General features: G+C 41.0%; 2 protein-coding genes across 2 annotated transcripts; both read left to right on the top strand.

The window, feature by feature from the left end:
- Nucleotides 1–5,517: 5,517 nt before the first annotated feature.
- Nucleotides 5,518–6,456, top strand: LOC130887618 (olfactory receptor-like protein OLF3). Its single transcript, XM_057790191.1, has one exon. The coding sequence runs from the start codon at nucleotides 5,518–5,520 to the stop codon at nucleotides 6,454–6,456; it is 939 nt and encodes a 312-aa protein (XP_057646174.1).
- A 13,066-nt stretch (nucleotides 6,457–19,522) lies between these two features.
- Nucleotides 19,523–20,455, top strand: LOC130884806 (olfactory receptor-like protein OLF3). Its single transcript, XM_057785997.1, has one exon. The coding sequence runs from the start codon at nucleotides 19,523–19,525 to the stop codon at nucleotides 20,453–20,455; it is 933 nt and encodes a 310-aa protein (XP_057641980.1).
- Nucleotides 20,456–20,596: the final 141 nt, after the last annotated feature.

The following is a 20,596-nucleotide window of genomic DNA, read 5'->3' as shown; positions in this document are numbered from 1 at the left end:
TTCATTCCAAGGTTTTCACTGACTTCCACCACTCTGTTTACCATGGTCTACAGCTCGTTTGGACTTTCAACAAGTAGTGCGGAATTGTTGGCAAAACTCAGGTCATTGGTTCACACTCCACCTATCTGTGTGCCTATCTCCTCATCTTGCAGGGCTGTTGCTAACATTAATTTCAGGACTATATTAAAGGGTGGTGGTGAGAGGATGCATCCCTGCAACACTCCTATGATTGTCTTAAACTGATCACTTAGTTCTCCACAGACTGACTGATGCATTGGTATCTTTATAGGCATTTTCTAGTATTCTTATCATTTTCTCTGGGTACCTTGTAGAACCTCATTGTTTCCCAAAGTCCTTTTCTCCAAATACTATTGAATGCCTTCCTGAAGTCAATGTAACAGACATATACTTTTTTTTCCCAAATTCTTTGTATTTTTCTGCAAGTTTCCTCAAATTGAAGATCTGATCAATTGTGCTCCTCTTAGCTCTGAATCCACACTGAGCTTCTGCTAGGATTCCCTCCATTCTGCCCTTGATCCTTTGCAGGATAATGGAGGAGAAAATCTTATTGCTTTGCCACAAGAAACTAATGACCCTGTAATTTGGGCAGTCCAGCATGTCCTTCTTCTTGTGAATGGGGATTATGACTGAGTGCTTCCATTCCATGGGAATCACCCCATGTTCACCTATCTCTCTGAAGAGTCTGAGAATCATCTCGACCCATGAGCCTATTATAGCAGCCCACAGCTCCTCCACCATGATGTCATCCATTCCTGGGGTCTTCCTGTTGCCACCCTTCCCTGAGGTCACCACTCCCTATATTCCACTTCTTAGTCTGCTTATCTCCTTGAATACAGGACTTTGCTCCAATCTACTGTCTTGTGCTCTTTTTCTCCTCAAAATTTACACTTCATAACTTACCCTGCTCAGCTTTCTCCTTTTCAGTGTGCACTCAGATCAGCACAGTCCTGATGGCAGCTTGGCCCTCACACACCTACACAGTCCCAGGTGGCTGACCAGAGTCTGGGCAACCACAGAGCCCTCATTGGCAACTAGAGTTATGAACACCACCCCAGATACAGCCTTCACAGGGCCATGGACCCAGAAATGGCCCTAGGCAGTTTCCATGCCTGGACATCTCTATGGCTCCAGGTGACAGCACTAGCCATCCAGTCAGCATTGCCCCGACACTGACATAGTTTGAGATGGCCAACCAGACTCCAATCATCTGCATGGCCCTTTGTGATAAAGGGAGTCCTGCACATCCACTCAGGCCCTGGCTGCTGTAGGGTCACAGACCCAGACATAGTCTTCCGCAATAGCCCTGGCCCAGATGACACCCTGGCCTAGGTGATAATGCAGGCCACTCTGATCAGGATGTCCCTGGTGGCATCATGGCCCTCAGATGCCCTGGTGACCAGAGGCCGTGGCCCAGGCCCTGGTCATCTATGTGACCTTTGGTGGCAGTATGAGCCACAGACATTCATACAGACACTGGCAGTGGTAGGACCACAGATCCAGGCAAGATCCTAGGTACCATGGCACCATATGGCAGTGCAGACCGCCAGGATTAGCATGGCCTTCCACCGGCAGTGCAGCCCTCCTGGCCACCCAAATTGGCCTGGTCCTGGCAGTGGCACAGGCCTTGGACACCATCATTCCAGGTTGCAGCCCAGATTCTGGGGCATCCACATGGGCCCTGGTGACAACACAGGCAAGGGACATCAACACAGACCCTGTCCTCACCTTGCCCTCATGGCAGCACAGGCTGTAGATTTTTCTTTGGTCCACCAGCTCACAAATAATTACCCATAATTATTAACTAGGAAAGCTCAGCCTTAGCTTACACTTGTTCCACTTGGTCTAATAACTTAAATTAATCTGCTTTTATTAATGTACATTTTACCATGGGGATTTTCAGCTTTCTTTCATTCTATATATCCTACTCCCTCTGTGTCTCCTCGGCATCTCCTCTGAACATCGATTATCTCCTGTTCCTGTCTTTCCCCTGAAATCCCACCTTACCTCCTGCTTAGCTATTGGCCGTTCAGCTTTCTATTACAGCTATCACAGCAATCCATCTTCACACAATGTACAAATATCCCACAATAGCTGCCCTCGATGGTGACAGGATCCACAGACATCAACAAAGGCCCCCTCAGTTGCCCCAGGTCCCAGGATCAAGACTGGCCCTTGGGTTGTAGGCCATGCTCAGACATCAACTTGGACTCACATGGCCAGCTGGTTATTCTCTTCAGCCGTTTCCTCACCACCCCCACCTCTCCAGGTTCCCCTCACTCCGCAGCTCACAAACCATTCTATATCTCCCTATCTTCTACCTTCCCACCCTGTACTCCCTCACCACAGTGGTTTCCAACTACCTACCACCAGGGCTTTTGGTTGGGGCAAGGCCCCGGATGGCAGCTTGGTTGAGACCTCCCCTGCTAATCTCACAGCATGGTATGGAGCTTTGGAATTTGCTGCATCTTGACTCAGGGCTAGAGTCTCTCAGAAGCTCCTAATTGGGTCCTGGCCCTGCCAGCCGCCTGGTATGGAGCTGTTTCTGTGTTTTGAGTAGGGGCTATAGACCCCAAATGGCACTTGGTTGAGTACTGCCCCCCAGATGCATGGAATAGAGAGAGCTGTTGCTGCTAAGTGGCTTGGGGGTGTCCCTGGACAGCTTCTGGTTGCGTCCTGCTGCAGTAAACCACATGGCACATGTGTCACAGCCAGGATCTCTGGTCCCCTTGAGGCTGCCTTTTTGTTTGTTTGCTTTAACAGTATTTTTTAAATTTTTATATGTATGAGTGTTTGCTTGCTTGTATCCACCCATAAGTACCATGAATATGCAGCGCCTGTGGAGGTCAGAAAAGGGCATCAGATTGGGTGGAATTGCAATTATAAAGCTAGTTGTCAGCTGTCATGGGTATGCTGGAAATTACACCCAGGTCCTCTGGAAGAGAAGTCAGTGTTCTTAACCACTGATCCGTCTCTCCGCCCTCAGTGTAGTAATTCTAACACTAGATGATCGAAGTGGGGAGATACATGGGACAAAGGATCTCCCCCACCCGTGTGTGTGTGTGTGTGTGTGTGTGTGACTGTCTGCCTGTGTTCATTCCGTTCCAGCACTGGTGTTTATAGTGAGTAGTAAATTTCAAGAGTATTTGTAGAACACAAAGGCAGACCTCTAGATTTAAAAAAGTAAATTATTCCATAGTGCCTATATCAAAAGGAGTCTTTCAGTAGGGGCTCCAGTGGGTTAAAGGTCCTACAGAATATTTGCATTAGTTGTGAAGAAAAAACACAACTGAATTGCCACAGTACAAGACACATTGCCTGAAGGCCATGGACATAGTTCAGAAATAACTGGACATACTGGATTCAAAATTCCAGTCAGAAGTATGTAGACTCATGACGTAAAAGATGGACAAGCAACAACTTCCTCCAAGTCTACTTTTAACAAAATCAGAGGACTGTCTCCTGGGGGCTATTGAACTTCATAGTCCCTTCTTGAACTCCTGCTTAGTGAACTCTAAACTGTCATTTTAAAGTCTCCAGTGTAGATAAGAATTTAGAGATAAACGACTACTTAGAAATTTCCAAGTAAAGGGGCAAAGTTGAGTGTTCTGTTTTTGATTTTGTTTTTAAAGATAGAGATCAACTAATAAAAAAACTAACAGAAAGTAACCGAAGCCTAACAAGCATGGCATAATTGGCCTGTAGAGATTTCATCTCTGAGGAGGAAAGTTCCTTCTTCCAAAACAGTCCTAACCTGCACCTGGGCAATGCCAGACTCCTGTCTCGGAGATGTCCCAGTGAAGAGGGCACCAGCGGCATAGAGCCAGGGTCCCCATACCATTCAGCCTCTCTCTGTTTGCTGAAACCTCTAAGGGTTGGACTGAAATTGGTTACTAAAGAGCTACAGGTCAAGTCCTGATGTCCTACTCTAAGAAGACACATTTTGGGTACTCAGACTGAGGAACAGGACCCTTTCAGATTCATCTCCCAGATGTGCCTCAGACATCTGTCTTCTCTCAAGCTTTCCACATTCTTTCTGGACTATAACTCAGGCAGTCAGAGAACAGCAATCTAACAGGTACATAACAATCCAAGACTTTTGATGTTGATGATGTTATTGTATTTCTGAAGCCTTAAGTGTTCTGTGTACATAAATGTCCTCAGAAGCTCTTAGTAACCTTGTGTTCACACTTTATTAAAGTCACAAGTGGTTTCCAAAAATCTCACGGACTGGGAAAAGCTGCTTCAATCTCTCTGCCTTTTCAGAAAAAAAATGTGAAATACATCCACATTTGTCTCAGCTAGAGAGGTTATCTGCTCGCCTAAACATCCTCATCACCATCCCTTATGCCTGTGCTTGTATGAAAATGTTCTGCTGCTGAAGTTATGAAACACAGAGTCCATTGTCCTGAGGAAGCAGACTCTGGACAGTATCACTGTAGAATATTGGGGTGTCTCAAACCTGTGCCGGGATCCATAGCTGGAAGTCTTCAGGCATTATTATAGTCAGTCACATTACATCCCTTTTTCCTTCTTGGCTAAGAACTTGTTAGAAGGGATATAACTCTTCCTTCCTTTCTCTGATGCTATTCTTCGCTTTCCCCAGTAAACAGGGCAGACTTGAATCTGTGCTCCCTTTTGGCAGATCCAAAAATATCCTGCACCAGCTGTTTATGTAGATGATCAAAGTCCTATGCCTGGTGGTCTCAGTTGTATCTGAGAGGACAGTTGGAATGTGTTGCTAGATTTCCATACTCCGATGGTTATAGATAATGATTTCTGTGGTCTCATGGTTTTAGGTAATTATTTTATGGTCCTATGGTTAAATCAAATGATTTCTATGGTTCCATGGTTAAAGGTAGTATTTGTGGTAGGGGTTAGATATTATATTTAAGAGAGATGCTAGCTAGTGCATTTCTGAATTGGCCTTGTGTCTTTACAGATATACTCATTAACCTCTTCTTTGCCACTCTTCTGGAGGAAAAACTTAACACTGGGGATGATTCCCTTGTGTCTTCTAAGAGACAGAGACAATCATGAAGATTTTTAAGATGGGACAGGGTCACAAAGGTTTTACTTTTAAATTTTTACTAACTCTGAAATGGTGTTTTTGACATTTCCTTATACCTCAAAAAAATCTACTCACATTTTCTGTTTTTTAAATTGAAACTCACAATTCTTGAGTAGATAAAGAAAAAAATAGAGTGTCATTTTTTGTAGAGTTGGAGAACTCAGCACTAAAACGTAAATCTATAGAAAAGTGTTTATAACTGTTAAGCTATCTCACTGTGGGTTCTGGGAAACTGACATTCAGCAAAGTGCCAAACTTAAGATGAAAATTGAATGTAAAGCAGAGAGTGAAGTTTTATAGTCATACTTTTCAATCGAATGACCCAAGCATTTTAGTAAATTCTCCATTTAACGGAAGTTTTGCGAAGGGTTTTGGTTATGATCTGATATTTGTTGATATATAACTTGGGCTTAATTCTCAGGGAGCAAATGGGCAAGGAAAACCAGACATGGGTGAGTGAGTTCTTACTGCTGGGGTTATCCAGCAACTGGGGGACTCAAGTCTCCTTGTTTGTGCTGTTCCTGGCCATGTACTTGCTGACCATCCTAGGGAACCTGCTCATCATCCTCCTCATAGTGCTGGACAGCAGGCTCCATACACCCATGTACTTCTTCCTCAGCGTCCTGTCGTTTGTGGACATCTGTTACACCAACAGCACGGTGCCCCAGATGCTCATCCACTTCCTGTCAGCCTGGAAGTCCATCTCACTTCACAGATGTGTGATGCAGCTGTATATCTCCTTAGCAATGGGCAGCACGGAGTTCTTCCTGCTAGGTGCCATGGCCTATGACCGCTACGTGGCAGTGTGCTACCCTCTGCACTACACGGTCATTATGCATGGAGGGCTGTGCCTGGGACTGGCTTCCGCCTGCCTGACTGCTGGTCTCACAAACTCACTAATGCAAACCGTCATGATCTTCCAGTTACCCTTCTGTCATAAGGTCATCAATCACTTTGCCTGTGAGATGCTGGCTGTGCTAAGGCTGTCTTGTGTGGACATCTCCCTCAACAAGGTCATGGTGGCCATCTCAGGATTTCTGGTGATCATGCTTCCCTGCATCCTGGTGCTCTTTTCCTATGCTCACATAGTCGCGGCCATTCTGCGTATTCGCTCTTCCCAGGGACGACGCAAAGCCTTTGGGACTTGTGCTTCTCACCTCACAGTGGTTTCCATGTGCTTTGGAACAGCCATATTTACATACATGAGGCCTGTGGGCAGGTCCTCAGCAGGACAGGAGAAGATGGTTGCTCTCTTCTATGCTGTAGTGACCCCAATGCTTAATCCCCTTATCTACAGCTTGAGGAACAATGATGTGATTGGGGCTTTGAAAAGAGCAGTGGAGAAACTAAAGGAAAAAACTAGATGAAAATGATTTCTTCTTCTTTCCAACAGCCCAACAAAATACATTCTGGATAAGTAGGAAATGATGGCTATGCACTTTCTTCTTAAACTTTCTTTCAAGATGGATTATACTTCTGTGACATGCTGTAGTTTTAACTATGTATTGATAAATCAAAAACAAAACCAAAAACAAACCAAAATACCCTTCATTATTGGTCTAGATTCTGACTCTATTCACCAAATAGACTGTAAGCTTCTTGCGGTAAAGTTATGTAGATATACCGCATGTGTTTTCTGCACATTAGAAATGCTATTGCCTTCCTGTTGCTTGCACAATTCATCATTTAATACTTTCTTCACCATTTAAGTAGTATTTTCTGAACAAGTATGAAGAAAATACTAGTTCAGTTTGGGGGGGTATTAGAAGATAAGTTGTTTATTAAAGTCTCAGAGAGCATGTGAGCATGAAGACCATCCTTGAACAAAGGTATTATCAGACATTGTTAGATGCTGGGAGATCATGAGTCAGTTTTCTCTAAGAGTGAAGCCCCAGTGGAAGGCCACATGTCCAACAATAATGGGCAGCATAAGACTGGAGATGTAAGATGAAAAGAAGACACAAGTCGGGTTGGTAAAAAAGGGGCTGGATCTGGGAAGAGTTGGGGGAGGTGTGACTGTGATCAAAACATGTGATACAAAATTCTCAATGAACTAATAAAAATTACAGTAGATTTCAGATGCATGTTTAATAGTTAGACTCCTCAGTTTTACAGACTTTTTTTGTACAAGTCCTTTATTAATTTTATGAATTAGCACTTTGTTCTTATTGCATTTTTTTATTTTCACTTCTCTCTTGCCATTTAGAAAACAAGTCTAATGTGTTTACTTTAGTAACCATGACTGGAATTGCATATACAAAATTTACTATTTCATTCTTTGCTTTAGTTTTTATGCTCAGTTTTATGTTTTCAATTTATACATAGTTCTAGTCAAATACTACAACTGTTTAGGCTAACCCACAGTATTTCTATTACCTCAGCGCTTATTCTTGGAGCTATCACTCAACTCATATACACGATGATGGTATTAAATTTAAGCCCCTGTGTGAAAATTTCTTTGGGGCGCACATGTAGGAATCAAGTTGCTAGAACATGGACAATGCTATACAGAATGGGATTTTATGTCTTCGCCCTTGCTTCAGTGTATATATTCCTTAAGGATGCTCAACCTCACCAACATTTAGTTTGTTTTGAACTTTCAAAAGAAGGCATATTTATTACTGATTGTTCCTCTCCCTTGGTAACTCACATGATACCTGCCCCTCCTCCCCAAATTAGGAGAGCCAGTCTGCAGTGAGGAGACATCTGAGTCAGTTCCGGCTAGATATTTCTAAGTCCTGTGTCTGGAATGTGTGGTGTCTCCAGTGATTGGATAGGGTCTTCTCTTCAAACTTTGGGAGCCAACAAAGGGCATTAGCAATATCTTTTGTGGGAGTCTCTTTCATGCCCCTGACCAAAAATTCCAATGATAGTCACCCACCTCACCCCCAGCTGAAGAGCTACATCTGATAAAAGGAGAATCAGTCTCCTTAAGAGACAAGGTCCTGTATAGGTTGTTCAATATCAACTGATCAGTCCTGAAAATATGTACATATTATAAAAAGTAGGTGAAAACAGTAGATCACACACACACATACCCTAACATATATTAATTTATATGTATGTGACAAAAAGACAAGATTTGGGAGGGGTGGACACGGCCTAAGGTAGAGGGTAGAGAAGAGGAGGCAATGATCTAGATGCAGTACTTGTGAATAATGTCCCCGGAAACGAAATTATTCAAAACCCCAAAAAATAGTGTTTAAGTGTTAGTAACTGCATATATGTCTGTGTACCATGCCCATACCTGATGCGCACAGAGATCAGAAGAGGGCATTGTATCTCCTGGAACTAGTGTTACTGGTTGTGTTGAGCAACCGAGTGCTGGAAATCAAACCCAGATCCTTGTTCTTACAAGTTCTCTAACCTACTGAACGATCTCACCAGCCCTTTGTTTTGACTTTTATAAGATTAAAAAGCATTAGGATATTTTATTTTTCACTACTGAGAAATAGTCAGGATAGTCTTACTTTTATACACTGTAAACATCTATGGCATAGAGTGTGACTTTCATTTCTTTCTTTTTTTTTATTTTTCAAGACAGGGTTTCTCTGTAGCTTTGGAGCCTGTCCTGAAACTAGCTCTTGTAGACCAGGCTGGCCTCAAACTCACAGAGATCCACCTGTCTCTGCCTCCTAACTTCTGGAATTAAAGGTGTATTGATGGAGGTGGTTCTTGTATCTTATCTGTTGCTTTCATTGGTTAACTAATAAAGAAAACTGCCTTAGCCCATTTGATAGGCCAAACCTTAGATGGGTGGAGTAAACAGAACAGAATGCTGGGAGAAAGAAGCCGGGTAGGGAGTCGCCATGATTTGCCCACTCCAGACAGACGCAGGTTAAGATCTTTCCTGGTAAGCCAGCTCGTGGTACTACACAGAATATTAGAAATGGGTTAGATCAATATGTAAGAGCTAGCCAATAAGAGGCTGTAGCTAATGGGCCAGGCAGTGATTAAAAGAATACAGTTTCCGTGTAATTATTTCGGGGCATAAGCTAAGCCATGCGGGCAGCCGGGTGCCGGAGACGCAGCCCCGCCGTTCATATTACAACAGAGTGGCACCCAAGGTGCTAATGAACTCCACGTAAAACCTGAGAGGGCTTAAAAAGGACACAGAGAGAATTTAAGACAGATTTTTGCTGTTTGTGGGTTGTATGCGGCAAAGAAATTGTCCTGACTCAGCAGCAGGAAAAAACTGGCTGTTTTAAAATGCCGGCTTTCTGGGCTGTGCCGCCATTGCAATCTCTGTCTGGCTCCTGTGGGAGACAGAGCTTTTGAATGGAGCATTTGGAATAAAGTGCTACGATTTGTTTGATGGCAACTAGACTCACTGTGTGCCTAAAAGGAAGTCATTTTGTGCTGCGGCTCAGAGGCACAAACAGCTCCACCACGCTACTGCTGCAATGTGCAAGAATCAGAGGCACGAGTGGCTCCGCCATGTTGGACTGGGCGGGGCAAGCAGGCAGTACCTGTTTTTGACCTAGGAATGTCACAGCTTAGATTCTTAAGCGCTTAGCGATTTAAAAGCACAAAACAAAGTGCTCCTGGATAGTAAAGAAATTACAGATTCACAATAGAACTGATTCAGACACTGTTGGATGAATATACGTAGGCTTGAGAGAGAGAAAAAATATATATAAAGAATAAAGTTAATGTCTTAAAAAAAAAGGGTAAAGTCTTTAAAGAGACAGAATACAGATAGTTGTAGATTAAAAGAAATAAAGAAAAATAAGCCACGTAACAATGGAAAATTCACAGAGAGTCTGGATTCTTTGTATTATTGTGTTTTCTTTAAAATTTTTGACTGTAAAGGAGCTAAGTGCAGAGAGACATTTCATTATATGGGCTGCCAAGCTAAACCAGAATGGATACAAGGGTATTATGATTTCAGAATATGGGTCTACGGATATGATGCTTTGGAGAGGGTCTTCTTTTGTTTTCACAGAGGATGAGACTCTGTGGATTGCATCTATCCCGATATGGTATGATAGACCACGCCCTCCTGAAAGGTTGCTGTGAACACCTTCAGAAAATTACTTCACACAACTGCCAACCGAGATGACCCTGGCACACAGGTTACACCATGAAAGACCTAATTAACGACGCCCCCATTCAGCAAGAAGCAGTTTGGAGAGAAAAACTGCGCCCATATTCCCAAATATTGTTTATAAATGTTCTTTTACATTTAAAGGGGGATATGATATAGATATGAATAATTTGCTTTGGTGTGGATTTGAAGGTCAATTTTGTTATATGTATATACATATTTCTAATCTTGATTAAGGTATTGTGATTGTATAGTTCATTTAAAAATGTAATGTATATAGGTTGTTAATGGATAATCATCAATAATTGTCAAGCTTTTAGTCATGTTAGTTAGATTTTCTAGATGTGCATAGATACATTTCAGCTAGATAGGCATTCTTCATATCTTTCAAAGACTGCAGAATATGGCATTTAATGTTTTAATAACTTAGGGCTTTTCATGATAATGAGACACGTCTGCTCCTGGCAGCACCAATCTACTTCAAGAGGATGATGGGCACCGAAGAGGCTCCTTAAGGAGTTTGATAGCCATTTGGGCAAGAAACTGCTCTTGCATGGACTGATGCATAAACTGGACACAAAGAACCCGCAGAAAGAGGACTGCTGAACTTGCCTAAAGGTGAGATGATCTTTCGGGGTTCCTGACTCATGAAAGAGTCTGGGAGACATTCTGCAGGGCACAGCAGATAGTGACTGAACTGTCTTTGGAATTTCCTGCTTCATGAAAATGTGTCTGCTGGATACTATGGGCCTGAAGGCTGAAGATGGATGCCCCAACGGTACAGAGGAACTTTGGGTGACTGTCCAGGCAGCAAGATGTCTCTGTCATTTCTAGAACTTTGGATTTCTTGTTTGCTTAGGTAATATTATATCCTTCTGGAGTCTTTGATGGAGTTGAAGAATGGTTAGTTATAGTTATAGTTTTCTTTAATTATGATAAAAGATAAAATAGATATAAATATTGTAACTGTAATTCTTGCTTGATAACTATTTTGTTATATGTAATCTTACTATGTTAAAGTGAAAGCCTTTCTTTTTTGTTTAAACAGAAAAAGGGGAAATGATGGAGGTGGTTCTTGTATCTTATCTGTTGCTTTCATTGGTTAACTAATAAAGAAAACTGCCTTAGCCCATTTGATAGGCCAAACCTTAGATGGGTGGAGTAAACAGAACAGAATGCTGGGAGAAAGAAGCTGAGTAGGGAGTCGCCATGATTTGCCCACTCCAGACAGACGCAGGTTAAGATCTTTCCTGGTAAGCCAGCTCGTGGTACTACACAGAATATTAGAAATGGGTTAGATCAATATGTAAGAGCTAGCCAATAAGAGGCTGTAGCTAATGGGCCAGGCAGTGATTAAAAGAATACAGTTTCCGTGTAATTATTTCGGGGCATAAGCTAAGCCATGCGGGCAGCCGGGTGCCGGAGACGCAGCCCCGCCGTTCATATTACAACAGTGTATGCCATCACCACCTGGCTCATGCTTACATTTCTTAACCAAGATATTTTATAATCAATGTTAATAAAGAAAAGATGGTGTACTGGGATAATAAAATCAATAGCAATTCCTTACCCTACCGGTAATGAACTAAAAATATCAATAAAGAATCAAATAAGCTATAACTATAATGCATCTATTTTGGATGAAAACAGTTAATATCATAGAAATCAGTTTTACACAAATGCATTAGTAATCCTAATGCATATATGCAAATATTTGTGCCTGTTTGTGTATGTACATGTATGTGCATACCTGAAGATATCATGCATATATCTGAAGGTTACAGGACTGTAGATACCTGCATTTACTTTTGAAACAAAGGTTATATAGTTGGACTTTCCTTTGGGACACCAGCTCACAAATAATGACATGGAAACATTATTAATTTTAAAACCTCAGTTTGTAGCTTAGTCTCCTTCCTAATTAGTTCTTATAACTAGACCATTTATAGTAATCTACATTGTATCATGTGGCATTAACTCTTGTCCATCTTACATCTCATGTTTCCTCTTCATGTTTCCTGGTGTCTCTCACATGCCTAGATTTATCCTCCTTTTCTCTCACAGGAAATCCTCTCTATTCCTCCTGCTTAGCTCTCGGCCATTCAAATTTTTATTACATCAGTCACAGCAATATATCTTCCCACAATGTACCAATATCCCACAACATTTCCTCTTTTTGTCTAAATAAAAAGGAAATGTTTAAACTATAATATAGTAAAACTATGTACAATAAGAACAATTATCAGGTAAGAATTATATGTGCTATGTCCAGTCCATCTGTATTTGGCAAATTCAGAAAAAATTCCATTATTTATCCTATCTTGTTGAGTTCAAAGTTTTTAACCTAATTTACTTTCTATCCTAATTTGTATTACCACGCCTCTCAGGGCAATTGGGCCAGGCCAATTTCACAATTTCATGCAGAGAACAACTTTTGGAATCTTACTTGTTTCATCCACCTTGTTTCAACAGGCTCTTTATTATTTTCACCATTCTGCATACCTGGACCTGCTGGTCCAAGAACTTCTCAGAGATTCTCTTACCTCTGTCCCCCATCTCCTAGTATAAGTGCTTGGGTTACAGATGCAAGCTACTGCATCTGCTTTTTGTCAGTTCCAGAGATCAAACTCCAGTTGTCAGTCATGTGTGACAAGCACTCTTAATGTTTGAGCCATCTTATTGGTCCCAGTACACATTTTTGAAATATATACCAATTTAGTTGATTTTAAAATTTTAATGAAAGAAAAGTTATTGTCAATCTAAAGCACAGTTCTTAAATTATATGGAATGAGAGATAATTTATTCTTCGAGTATATATGCATGACCACAGACCAGGAACACAGATTTAGGTTAGGCTAAATAACATGTTCCAATGTGGAAACAATTTTATGAAGTTCTACAGTTATAAACAAAAAGAAAGCCATAATTCAAGCACCTTAAAAATACATTTGTGGAAATATCAGGTAGATAGATTGTAACAAAGTGGCAAATTCTGCTTTATAGGCTTCTGCCATCTAATGGCATTTTCTGTTGTGTTGATAGAAATTCGTGACCTCTCAATAAAATCCAAAACTTTTTGACCTGTTAACCACAAAGATGATAGGACAGATTAAGATGTGGGCCATGAATGGCTATTAAGGAGGTTAAAAAAAGCCAAAATAATTTGAAATTGGACAAGCAACATTGTAGATCTTCACAATAATAAAGACTTTTTTCTTTTTATTCTTTTTTAATTAAAATTTCCACCTGCTCCCTGTTTCCCATTTCCCTCCCCCTCCTCCCACATATTGCCCCCTCCCCCCACTCCCGTCCCCCTATCCCCACTCCTCTTCTCCTACCCCCACTCCATTCCCCCTCCCTCTTGATACTGAAGAGCAGTCCAAATTCCCTGCCCTGCAGGAAGACCAAGTTCCTCCCACTTCTATCTAGGTCCAGGAAGGTGAGCGTCCAAACAGGCTAAGCTCCCACAAAGCCAGTTCATGTATTAGGATCGAAAACTAGTGCCATTGTCCTTGGCTTCTTATCAGCCTTCATTGTCCGCCATGTTCAGAGAGTCCAGTTTCAACCCATGCTTATTCAGTCCCAGTCCAGCTGGCTTTGGTGGGCTCCCAATAGATCAGTTCCACTGTCACTTACCATCTTCACTAGAGCATGCCACATAAGCTTGTTGCACTCTGATTATAAAGTCAGAGAAGTAAATTTTATAATTTTAAAACCATGAACTGGTCTGTCTTCCCTAAAAAAAACAGCCAAGGATCAATATCCTAAGAAAGTTGATGAATGTGGTGATAGAACCCCAGACACAATGAACAGACCAAGAGTATGTAACATATTATGAGGGATAAGAATAAAATGATTCACGGCTCACTCTCACATTATCAAGTTAGGCACAGAGAACGAAGAGATGACATCCTTAGTTCTCTGAACCAGACCTGATGGACAAAGGAGGACAGAGATAGTTGAGCTGGAATGAAGAAGTAGAGTTTTACCCACACTTGCATTCTCATCATCTTGGATAGACTATAAACCCTCTAAAGTGAAAACAACTTAAAAACAGAGGTTGGTCCTTTGAGAAATTAAATTTTGGCAGGTCCCTTGCCTTGCTCCAGGGACAAGGGCAGCAAACTTCTATTTGCAAAGTTGAAATGCTTAGGGTGTTAGGGTGAAGAAGTAGCCAGATATGGGAGGATGGGAGAGAAGAGACATTTAATAAACAAAGCATAATTGGCCCCTGGAGATTTCCTTCCCAAAGTTTGAGAAAGTTACCTATTCTAAAGTCTCTGTCTTCAAATTCCAAGCATTCTCAGATTTGCCACCGTTCAAAGGCATAGGGCAGCTTGCTGAGCTCTCCAAAGGTGAGTTGGGGAATTTTTATTACTTTAGCACTCATTTATTAACATTAAATTGCAAAACTGGCTTGTTAAAACTGATATCCTTCCCTCGATTCAAGCCTTAAAGTATGGTGTTTTGATAGAACAGTCCCCAGTTAACATTGGTCCTCAGATACTAGATTCTAGCTCTTCAAGTCAGGAAGCCAGTGAGATAAAAGTTCCCAGACTGTGACAGGGTTGAGCCTCTTAATAGCCAACTCTCTCTAAAAATGTTTCCAACAACTGCCTTGTCTAGTGCTGATCAGAATGCCATATAGCTCCTCTAGGAAGTGTCTACCCTTGTAGGTCAAAAGTGCTATGTAGCTGATATGGATCTTAAAATATTCTTACAGTTTCGAGGCTTGGGAAGCAATGGCAAGTGGTTTTTGGAGTGACTCTCTGGCCAGACAACCCAGAGTAGTTGATGAACTCCAGGTTTCACTAAGAAACTATGAAAAAAAAAACAAAAACAAAACAAGTTGAGCAGCACTGGAGGACCACAAACTGAGGCTGCTCTCTAGCCTCCTCAAACATACAAACACACACCAACATGCACATATGTACATATAATACTAACTATATGTGTTTCTACTTGAAATAAAATGTGGTTCTGTCATTCTTATGATTGTGTTCTACTTAATGCTCATTCTCTAAGTATTCTGGGACAAAAATGGTGCAAAATGATAGTGTGACAGCTGGACAGGTGCTGGACAGGATGGTGGGGGCAATGGCCACAGAGGCAGAGGACTGCAGCTTATTATTGTTATTTTTTGCTCACACCCAGTCTCTGTTCTTTGCCTTGTATTCTCTGTGTGTTTTACTCAGTATTTCTGATTTGATCTGTGCTTAGCTTTTTGCAAATCTGTTCTCAAGGCTAGAGTGAAGGTTTATGCACTTATGATGCAGTGCCCTTGGAGGTCAGAAGAGGGAGGTGGATTCTCTGTTGGAGCTGGAGTTACCTACAGTCAAAAGCCAGCATGTGGGTGCTGGGAACCAAACTCAATTCTCTGCAAGAACAGCAAGTGCTTTGACCTCTGAGCCATCTCTTTAACTACTGATGAATTCTACCTTTTGGTAGGAAATTTGGGGCCTTTTGTAAAGACAGTGGGAAAAAACAAAGAATTTCATATGTTTAGTTGACTCTGAAGTTGCCACTGTGCAAAACTGAGGATATTTGATGTCTGTGCTTATTATTTGGAACAGAATTTTCAATATGATAAACTTGAATTCTAGAAAACTTTCATATAAAGGACTCAAAATAGCATGTAAAGAATCAATGACAAAACCAAAACTATTAGAAATTCTGGTGTACAAAATTGGACTTTAACAATACATAAAATAGGCTTGTCAAGTGACATCCAAAAACTTTTATTTAAAATTCTCTCCTAGAAAATATAGGCTTCTAATTCTTCTCATAGGCAGCTTCTCAATAAGTTCCACCATTTAGCTATTTGTAGTTACACAGATGCCTTGGTTTTCACAATCACTTTTTAGAAGTAAAACATATCTAATTTGGTCAAATAAAAGATCATGTATAGATCATGATTACACTATTGGGCAAAGACAATATGGCTTTAAATGAATTTTCTCCTTTTGAAAATGTTTTGTAGATTGCTGAGGAAGCATCACTTGTTTGGTTGTTGTTAATATTTTATAACTTTAATTCCAAATTGTAGAAGCATAAATAATACAAATAAATGAGCAATTAACCATTCGTTTATCTTTTTATTACTAGATTTTAATCTTTGACAATTTCATAGAAGTATGCAATGCTTTCTGCCTCTACTCCATCTCTTTTCTCTCTCCTACCTCTTAAGCTTTCTTTCACCTACAGATCTGGTTCCCATAGTCACAACTTTGGCTAATGTTTTGTGTTCCACGAAGTTTAACTGGGGTTTTCTGCATGACCACAGTTTGGAATTATCCATTAAACTTTTCGGGCTTACCAGTGGGAATTACGGTCCCCACTTCCCAGATTCTGTTAGTTGCCAGTAGTTCAGTGGTTTGCAGTAGGGCCCTTGAGCCTCCTCTGCATTCTTGGCTGATTGAAAGTGGGTTCGACTCGTGTGAGCCCGGTACCAGCAGGTGCAGCTACTGTGAGTGTCATGGTTACTGTGGCCATGGTAAGTTTAGAAAGTGGCATCCTATGGCCTTTTTCCTTATCTTCCAGTTCTTATTTTCTCACTGTGCCATCTTTTGCCATATTCCCAAGCCTTATAAAGATCTTGTTGAAGGATAAATCAATGGTACTTTATTCCCAGCATCTTGTGCAGCCATGAGTCTACATTCACTGCAATGAAAGGCTTTTCTGGCTAAGGCAGAGAGTAGTCTTTGTGGTATCAACACTGATACTGGAAGGTAGTTTGATGCCCTATCAATTTAGCTAAGAAGGTGTAGTAAAGTCAAGCATTAGGGACTATGACTGAGGAGGTACCAAGCATGGATTTCCTTTTGTGGAATGGCCCTCAGATGTAGCCATTCTTAATATATATGTCTCTTCTCATGAGTAAAAACCTGGGAGTATATGGAGTCTTGGTAGACAGGACTCTTGGTTAATTAGAGCAGACTGATGGTTTATTGTGTAACAGAAAATACAGGGAGAATTATTGCTATTCCTTCAAAGAACTGGCCACAGTACAAACTTTTAAACTCATTTATCCTAGACTGGTATGGTTCATGTTTTATTTGTGTTTTAAATTATTGTTTCAAACCTATGGCTAACCAGTAAGCAAAAGTAACTTTATAATTTCAACTCCATGTTGGTAGCAATATATACTCATACATTTTTATTTAAGAGAGTGAAAGGATTTTAAAATAGCAGGATTGCAGACGTCAGGAGCCATTCTCTAATAAAGGAATAAAGGGAAAAGGGAAAACATTTCCACATTAAAGAAATGCACTTCAAATCTTTAGGTATAAACTAATGACCCTAGACAGGTTAGCTGTAATTAATTTTTGCAAAGTTCTCTTGATCACCAAATAGACCCAACAACAGGTCTCAGCACATATTTTCTGAAAACGTTAAGGAATCATTTATAAGGAACAAGGTAGGCTGGAAGGATGGATGAGTTTTGTATTAATCTGTATTTTGTAGTGTGTTTTCTTCAGCTGTTGATGGCTCTCTCAGAAGTATTAGAGAGGCAAGTATAGATTTACATCTTCATAAGAAAACATTGTAAACATCAGTGGCCTTTCATTACCTAGTATAATGGTTTTAGAGTAAATTATCTTTTATCTTGTGTAAAATGCAGTGAATTTTTATAAAAAAAACAGTTTAAACATAAAGAGAAAGTGTAACAGAAATTTATAACAGTGACCATTACTGTTTTTGTAATATTTTGCATTAATTAATCTTAGGTACCCTAATCATCTGTAATTGACGTGATATCTAATGAGCATTCCAAACGTTCCTAGGCTGAAAGTAGTCACAATCACAGAGTCACCTGTGTTGGGCACCTCTCTGTAGTCAGTCACATTGTGACTATAGAAACTATTGGGATATCCACCCTAATGTACTGTTACAGGACTCTCTTCGAGATCATGGGACATAATCTTCATTCTTGGTTAATAGGTCACTTTCTCCCTTCTGTAAGCAAGAAAGAAAGTTCATTATGGAGTCAGAAGTTGCTAGTAGTTTGAGGTGTTTCCTTGTTTATAAAAAAGGAGTGACATTTCCCTAGGCATTTCCCTAACAGCGATGCTGATTTTCACATTCCTGTTGGCCATTTGTCTATCTCCGGAGAAAAGTCCACTGGGTTCTTAGTAATCATTTGATAATAATTTCTGATTACTTTGTGTTTCCTTTTGTTTTTGAGTTGCAGAAGTTTCCAGGAGGACACTCTGGACACTGGTTTGCAGGTGTTTTTGCCCATTCGGTTCTGCTGGTTGATTGTGCATTTTGTCTGTTCTCTGCTTTGATGTTCAGAAACTGAATAAGCTGCTAAAAGCAAACCGTCTAAAAAGCGGCAAGATAATTTTGTTTGTTTTTCTTATTGTGTTTTTAGAAAGGACCTCATATTATAACCCAGGATGCCTGGAACTCAACAAACAACCTAGGTTGGCATGTAACTCATGGCAAATCTTCTGCCTCAGCCCCAAAGTGTTAATATTACAAGCACAAGCCACCACAGCTGGTGAGAAACATCACTATAACATATGTTCTATGGTTAGTGCTGCGTCTTCTGCTCTTTTCTTATCACTGGTAAGAATGAATCCCCTTTCTAGTGGAAATGAATGATGTCTAGTGGTAATGAATAATATGAGGGAAATATTATTACTCAGTAGGAACACGACATTACTGGACCCTTTATTAAATCCACCTTGAAGGCATATGGGACTTTTTTTTGCTATTATGTAATACCCGAGTCTTGAAATTGACATTTGGAATTGCAGTGGATTGCCTGGAATGGTGGTATATGTAATGTGGGTGACATAGTGTCTACCTGATGCTATTAAAGTCAAAGTTGTACAAAATAAGCTTCATATTGCCTGGTGATTGAATATATAAGATCACTTAAAATATCCCAGGTTTTGTGGATGCATTCTACTGTGAAGGTGTATATTGCTTGGTGATTGAATTCATAAGAAGATCACTTAAAATACCCCAGGTTTTATGGATGGTTTCTACTGTGAAGCCATCAATAAGGCTTAGTCTGGGATCTCTACAGGAGAAATCCAGTAATGAAAGTTAAATGAAACTGGACATCATCTAAAAGTTGCTCACGAAAGCTTTCTGACCACAGAGAGGTGAAATAATAAGTATTAAGCATTAGTAAATACTAAACCAAATAAGATTTTTAAATATCAAACTACTTAATTTTTTTGGCCTTTAAAGTTTGGTGTTCAGGAAAAGAAATGATGTTCCAATAATTTGAATCAGGACGATCTCACTTCTTTTCTCCTTAATTTTCAGGGGCACCATTACAGCTTATTGTGACCTTCAATGTGGATGACCTTAAAACTCAGTAGTGTCAGCTAGCAACATGGTTGGAAAAATACCTTCCAGTCCTGAAATTCATGGGTCAGGTATCTGCCAACCAGACATGGGTCAGTGAGTTCATCTTACTGGGGTTTTCCAGTGACTGGGGCATTCAGGTCTTCCTCTTTGTTCTGGTCCTTGCCATGTACTTCATAACAGTTGTGGGGAATTCCCTGATTCTTCTCCTCATCAGGCTGGACAGCAGGCTTCACACTCCCATGTACTTCTTCCTTAGTGTCCTGTCCTTAGTGGACCTTTGCTATGGGAATAGTATCGCCCCGCAAATGTTGGCCCACTTGGTTTCAGCCAGAAAGCTCATCTCCTTCAACAGCTGTGTGCTCCAGCTCTGTATCTCCTTGGCACTGGGTGGTTCTGAGTTCTTCCTCCTGGGAGCCATGTCCTACGATCGCTATGTGGCAGTCTGCCACCCATTGCACTACACTGTCATCATGGATGGAGGGCTGTGTGTGGGGCTGGCTGCCAGCTGCTTGGTGGCTGGTTTCTTGAATTCACTGATGGAGACAGTCATCACCTTTCGTCTTCCTCTGTGTCACAACGTCATCAATCACTTTGCCTGTGAGACCCTTGCAGTGCTTCGGCTAGCCTGTGTGGACATTTCTTTCAACAAGGTCATGGTGGCTGTCTCAGGGTTTCTGGTAATCATGCTTCCCTGTGGCCTGGTTCTTTTCTCTTACACTCGTATAGTCATTGCCATTATGCGCATTCGTTCTATGCAGGGACGTCACAAAGCTTTTGGGACCTGTGCCTCTCACCTCACTGTGGTTTGCATGTGCTTTGGAGCCACAATCTTCACCTACCTTGGGCCACGGTCAGCCTCCTCTGAGGACAAGGAGAAGATGGTTGCTCTGTTCTATGCTGTGGTGGCACCCATGTTGAACCCTGTGATCTACAGCTTGAGGAATAAAGAAGTTATGGCTGCTCTTAGGAAACTTGCAGAGAAATTAAGGTAAAAGAATGGAGATCTTAAGAAGTCTGGACCATCTATCATCAAAATCAAACCAGAGAGGTGATAAATTTAGGTAGAGCTCCTACACTTCAGTGAGGAAAGCTGATCACTGTAGTCACATCATCGTGATCAAAGAAGCTTCTAA

This window comes from Chionomys nivalis, chromosome 1 (genome assembly GCF_950005125.1).
Source record: "Chionomys nivalis chromosome 1, mChiNiv1.1, whole genome shotgun sequence".
NCBI lineage: Eukaryota > Metazoa > Chordata > Mammalia > Rodentia > Cricetidae > Chionomys > Chionomys nivalis.
This window is presented reverse-complemented; position numbering and strand designations above follow the sequence as displayed.